This window comes from Myotis yumanensis, unplaced genomic scaffold, assembly GCF_028538775.1.
Source record: "Myotis yumanensis isolate MYYU_CA2020_CCGP unplaced genomic scaffold, mMyoYum1.0.hap1 SCAF_12, whole genome shotgun sequence".
Lineage (NCBI taxonomy): Eukaryota > Metazoa > Chordata > Mammalia > Chiroptera > Vespertilionidae > Myotis > Myotis yumanensis.
Window position 1 is genome coordinate 14,808,084 of NW_027223763.1, and position 6,697 is coordinate 14,814,780.

The 6,697-nt window shown below is 38.8% G+C and overlaps 1 protein-coding gene across 1 annotated transcript; it reads left to right on the forward strand.

Moving 5' to 3' along the window:
• Nucleotides 1-4,525: 4,525 nt before the first annotated feature.
• B3GALT9 (beta-1,3-galactosyltransferase 9) lies at nt 4,526-5,523 on the forward strand. The gene has a single exon (XM_070430050.1). The coding sequence runs from the start codon at nt 4,549-4,551 to the stop codon at nt 5,521-5,523; it is 975 nt and encodes a 324-aa protein (XP_070286151.1). The 5' UTR covers nt 4,526-4,548.
• The last annotated feature ends 1,174 nt before the right edge of the window (nt 5,524-6,697 follow it).

Here is a 6,697-nt window from a genome sequence, read left to right on the forward strand (position 1 = left end):
TCTCCGCGCGTCCCTCCGCCCGCGGCGCCCTATGGACGCGGCTGCACTTCCGGCCCCCGCCTCAAGGGGGAAGCAGCAGGCTGAGGAGAGAGGCGAGGGAGGCGGAGCATGCGCAGTGTGGCTCTCTCGACAGTTGTGGAGCCTGGACCTAAGCTTATTTCCAGAATATCGGAACATAGCCAGCGCATTTATGTTCCAATCTGATCTTGCTCCAACTCTGCGGCACTTTTTCTGTTATCCTCACTTCATGGAGGAGAGGCAGGAGAAGTTAAGGGACGTGTCCAAAGTCAAACAACCTACTAAGCACCTATTGTGTCCCAAACACTGCCAAGAAGATAGGGTTAGTGAACAAAAACCACAAAAATCCTGGCCTTCTGGGGCTTATCTCCTAGTGGAAGAGACAGATAAATAAGACATGACGCAAACTTTAGCAAGTGCTAAGGCGAAAAATTAAGGTTGGTGAGGGAAAGAAGAGAGATTATTATACTTGAACCTCAACTCTTACACACTCAGGCTGGTTACTTAACCTCTGGCTTTATTTTCCTCATCTGATCGTTCTGAGAACTAAGGAGATAAAACAATCTTTAGTGTCAAGCTACTTTTTAAGTTATAGCACTCAATTCCCACCACAACCCTACATGCTAGTTACTATTATCATCTCCATTTGTAGAGATGGAGAAACCCAGGTCAAAAGAATATTTCAACATAGGCCTTCAGAGCATAAGTATCCTTATCTCTCCATAAGGGCTCATAAATCTTAAACACATGTGTGCACACACACACAAACACATACATTTACACATCTTATACCAGCAGTGTCCAATAGGACTTTCAGCAATGGTATTCTCTATCTGTGCTGTCCAATAGGACAGCTAGTAACCTCTGGTGGCTCTCAAACACTTGAAAATTACCTAATGTGACTAAGGAAACAAAATCTTAGTTGTATTTAATTTTAATTAATTGAAGTTTTGACCCTGGCTGGTAGCTCAATTGGTTAGAGCACCATCCCAATATGCATGGTCTCTGATCAGCACACATATAAGAATCAACCAATGAATGCATAAATAAGTGGAACAACAAATTTCTCTCTCTCTCTCTCTCTCTCTCTCTCTCTGCTTTCTCTCTCTCTCTCTCTCTCTCTCTCTCTCAAAAGCAACAAAAATAATTAAATGGTTGGTGTGGGCCCTGCGTGAGGTCCCGGGCCCTGGGGCACTGGCATGTGGCTTATGGCTACTATACTGAACAGCTCAGTTGAGTGATATAGGCATAACACATAATATAGATGTAAGACAGTCACATATATAGTTAGTGGTAGAGCAGGGCTCCAAGTAGCCTGAGTCCATCTACAGTACTTGAAACATGAGAAATAAAAAATGACTGTGTGAGTAGGGGGGGGTGTGATGCGGGGACATGAGTACACAGATCAGATAACCTCCATGAAAGGGAAGGCAGTCCTAACTAAGGTAATCAAGAAAACCAAACACCTCTATATGTTTCCAGCAGTCTCAATCCAAATATGGTAGGAGTTTGATGACTCACACTGGAAATTCCAGATGGAGCTGCTCCAGAGGCAATATATTGTTTGAAGCTCTTATGGACAAAGAAACCAAATTCTCTAAGTTTAAGCTCAGAGGAGACCCAGGAGCAAAATATATGGCTCTATAAAAAATGAAAATTGCAAAATAGGATGTGTTTAACTAAATATCTCTAAGACCTATTTAATTGTTAGATTTAGTATATGTAAAAAATCCCTTTCATTTGAATGGCTTTCAAGGTTAGGTTTTCCAACTCGGTAAAAAGTTCCAATGTTAAGCAATGATTGTTGAGAAAACCTAGACAACTTTAAATGTAATGAGCTATTCCTAGTCAAGTAATCACAAAAACTGATGTGAATAGCCAGTAAGAGGATCAACATGTGAAAAGAAGAAAGAGAAAAAAATAGCCTGGTCAGATAACAGAGCGCTCAGCACAACTGCTTCTGTGACAGAAACATGAAAATATGCTGGATGTTGTTCTTTCCTGAAAATAAACTTACTGGTGGAAACAATGTTTGAGATACTTCCTACATATATATGCTCTAGGAAAATAGCTAATGCTAAATATCAAATGCTCAGTCTCTTCAATTCAGGCTAAAACAGACTACATGTTATTTTCCATTCTGGGATAGTTACCTGGGAGAGGTAGTTGGATGACACATGGTATTGTAAAGCTCTTCCATAGCCTACACTAAGAATTCAAAATCCTTCCCAATGAAATATATCCCAAACCTCACCATTTGTTTATATGGGGAGAAAAAATTGCACCCACTGGTATGACACCTATTCCTGGATGTTTAGTACCTTTCCTGCACGTGCATGTGTGGAGTGCATGAATTACTTCAACTGTTCAGTTGTGTGAGATGCACTCCAAAAATACTATGTGACATTTCTCCTTGTGTGATGATGGTGTGGAGAGGGGGTGTGGGTGAACTGTTCTTTCAACTCCCAGGCATACTTCATCAGAAACTGGCATAAAGACAAAGGGTCAGTTTCAAGAGGTATAGAAGAGTGGAAGCATTTAAAGAGGTTTGCTTTTTTTTTTTTTTTTTTTTTTTTTTAACTCTTTGTTCTGGATTCACTCTAGCTGTAACATGATCAGCACTTGCTCTCCTACATAGCCAGCAGGTATTCTGGGACAAAAGCTCAGGTTGATTGGCTAGAAACCTTATCCTTAAAGTCTGAGGCACCTAGTACTTCAATTGTTGTTAGACTGCCTTGATCCTGAGACACATTTGGGCATAATTTGGCATCTGGACTCAGTAATTTTCAAAGCCCTGAAATTGCTCACAGACAACATGCAGGTAAGTTTCTTATAATCTCTGAAGCATTTGCTATCTATTACAATAGCCTTTGAGGTGGCTGGAGTTTCTTCTATGTACAAATAATCAGCACTGAGAAAATGGAAAGGAATTCAGATTCTAATATCAGGACTTTGGTTTGGTTGTTTTTTCCTGTTCAACAGACATGGAAAAGTAAAAGATAGGAGTCAGGATTCTCTAGTGCAGTGGTTCTCAACCTTCCTAATGCCGCGACCCTTTAATACAGTTTCTCATGTTGTGGTGACCCCCAACCATAAAATTATTTTCGTTGCTACTTCATAACTGTAATTTTGCTACTGTTATGAATCGTAATGTAAATATCTGATATGCAGGATGTATTTTCATTGTTACAAGTTGAACATAATTAAAGCAGTGATTAATCACAAAAACAATTATGTAATTATATATGTGCTTTCCGATGGTCTTAGGCGACCCCCAAAGGGGTCGCGACCACAGGAAACATTAAAGGAATTAAATCTCTGTTCATTGGTGCTTCCATCAACAGCACAAAGTGGAAGCGGAATAAAATGTTCGTTGGTGCTGCTCTAGTGGTTAAGAGCGAGCTTTGGAATTTGACATACTTGAGTTCAAATCATCGCTGTACTTAAGCCCCTTACACATTGAATGATCTTGGGCAAATTACTCAACAGCTCAATGCTCAGCTTTATTTTGAAAAACCTATTTGAAAGGGATATTGCCATGCTAAATGATTAAGGCATGCAACTGGGCCATGACAAGTGTTCAATAAGAGGTACCTATTATTATGGGAGGTTTTGTTGATGGAAGCACCAATGAACAGAGATTTAATTCCTTTAATGTTTCCTGGATCTATTATATTACAATACTGCATATACTCTTCTAAATGGAAAGTTGTCATCTCCTTTGATAAAGTGATGGAAGCTTGGCACCACTCCGTCCTAGATCTCTGAATGGGGTGCTAAGCAGATAGCAGGAATTTGCCCATATTGACAGACATGTCAGATGGATTAAGGAACATTGTCAAGACAGACAATGTCAGAATCAAGTATTAGAGTAAGTTGAAAAGTCATACTGGAATAATGGAAATGTTTGATAGTAGCCATCATGCAATGGCCAACAAAAGCAACCATGTCATTGAAAAATAGCCCTTGACCTTTGTAATTAGAGAAGAAACTGATCCAAGAGCTTCAATTCCAGGAAGAACATCATGTATTTTCCTATAGGCTTTTAGCACAATGATGCCACTTGTTACTTTATATCCATGTGCCTATGTAGGAAGGACTCTTTGCTTTGACACAGAGCCTTGTATATAGTAAGCAGGCTCTCATCCAAACAGGCAAGAAAACAACCAACTAACATTTTATTCCGCTTCCACTTTGTGCCAAACACTGGACTCAGCACTACTGGAAAAGAGATAGGCATGATGCCTGCTGTCCAGAAGGCCATGATCTAGTTGGAGACAGATTAACAAAAACACTTAAAATAGTGTACCACTAAGTGTTGTAAGAGATATAGTGTTTCATGGGGGCAAAAACAGAAATGGAGATGAAGGTTGAATGAACATGTGTCCTTTTCTTGTTTAGGTGACATTCTGCAGACTTCGGACTCACCAGTGGTGTTTCATTCTGTTTAATGTTATCCTATTTCATGCCTTGTTTTTTGGGGCTGATTTTGTGGAAGAATACTTTCTGCATGCTTTGCCTTATGTAGATATGAAAGTTCTTGAAATTAAGGATAAGGCAAGAAAATTGAACATGGAGCCCCTAAGAAGTAATCTTTCCAAATATTATATCTTGAGCCAGTCGGAGGTGTGTAAAGGGAAGAACATATTTTTGCTTTCTTTTATCTTCAGTAGCCCTGGGAATCGAACAAGACGGGACCTCATCAGAAAAACCTGGGGTAACATGACCAGTGTCCAAGGGCATCCCATTCTCACACTGTTTGCTTTGGGAATGCCTATTATGGCAACTACCCAGCAAGAGATAGACAAAGAGTCCTATAAGAATAACGATATAATCGAAGGAATCTTTTTGGACAGTGCTGAGAACCAAACTCTAAAGATCATCACAATGACGCAGTGGGCTGTGACTTTCTGCCCTAACGCCTTATTCATTCTCAAAGTTGATGAAGATATGTTTGTCAATCCACTAAGCTTGGTAAATTACCTTCTCAATTTGAAAGAACACCTTGAAGATATCTATGTAGGAAGAGTTATCCATCAGGACATGCCCAATAGAGACCCAACTAGTCAAGAATTTGTCCCTCTTATTGAATACCCAGAAAAGTACTACCCAGATTACTGTGGTGGTGAGGCCTTTATTATGTCCCAAGATGTGGCTCGGATGATGTATATAGTTTTCAAAGAAGTACCCATTATGGTGCCTGCTGATGTGTTTGTAGGAATTTGTGCCAAGTTTGTTGGCCTTATACCCATCCACAGTTCAAGGTTTTCTGGGAAAAGACACATCAGATACAACAGATGTTGCTATAAGTTCATCTTCACATCTTCAGAAACTACTGATGCCGAAATGCCCTTGGCATGGAAGGAAATTAATGATGGGAAAGAATGTACACTGTTCGAAACTTACTCTGGACTCATTTCCTGCAAGCTTCTGACATACCTTGACAGCTTTAAACGTTTTCATATTGGTAGCATAAAAAACGACGCCATGTATTCTGGTGATTAGGATTTCTTTTTCTTATACGTGTGTTCTTTTTAAATTAACCTCCAACCTTGTTATAGAAAGCACCCCTCCTTCTTTGTTTTATGTAGTTTTAATTGTACTCAGAAAGTTGCAAAGTTTTAGTGCCCCGATATACATCATATTGAAATCTCACTTCAAAGAATTTGAGTTGGTGTAGCATGACTCTTTTCCAAATAAAACCTCTCGTCCAGAAAAGTTAGAACATTAAATTTAATTACAACCAAAAGTCTGGTTTCTCTTTACAACTAGTGAATTTTTTAAAAAATCATACTTATAAAACTCTCATGACTCAAGTGATAGCAGAGGTGACTAATTTTTGAGAATGATGTTAAAGAAAATGCAAAATAAGGAATTTAACAAATGTTCATCTTGTCTACAAACAGGAAACATTTTAGTAATCTGAGTGGTGGATTATATTCAATTTAAAGTTTTAGCTACTCTGTATATATATTAACTTAAACCTCACTAGTATAAAACTTGGGCCTCTAATATTTCGTGAAAAAGATTTTCATTAAGTACTAATTAGATGATTCATAGATGGGATGTTAACAAATTCATTTTATGCTATGTATACACTCTGTATTAGTTTCCTAGGGATGCCATAACAAAGTACCACAAATAGGGTGACATGAAACAGCAGAAACTTACTCACTTGAAGTTCTAGAGACGTCTGAAATCAGGTTGTCAGCAGGGACATGCTCTCTCTGAAGCCTGTAGTGGAGAATCCTTGTCTCTTCTAGCTTTTGATGGTTGCCAGCAATCCTTAGCTTACAGATGCATCACTTTAATCTCTGCCTCCATCTTCACATGGCTGTCTCCTGTGTGGCTGTGACCTCATGTATGTGTTGTGTCTGTGTCCAAACTTACCTTTTATTTTAAGGACATCAAGTCATTGGATTAGGGCCCATCCTAATGATCTCGTCTTAACTTGATTATTAGGAGTTTGTTTCCCTTTCTCTGATCAACTCAATATTGACTTGATGAATTTGAAAATTTAAAAGCAAAACCCTCAACAATAAATACAGACAGTCTGGGGACCTTTCTGAGTTATCATGTTATCATTCCTCCCCCCACAAAACCACAAGAGTAAAATTCATTGATAAATATAAAAAAGCATCGAAGAATACTAGAAACATTTTTTATAATTTATTTTCAA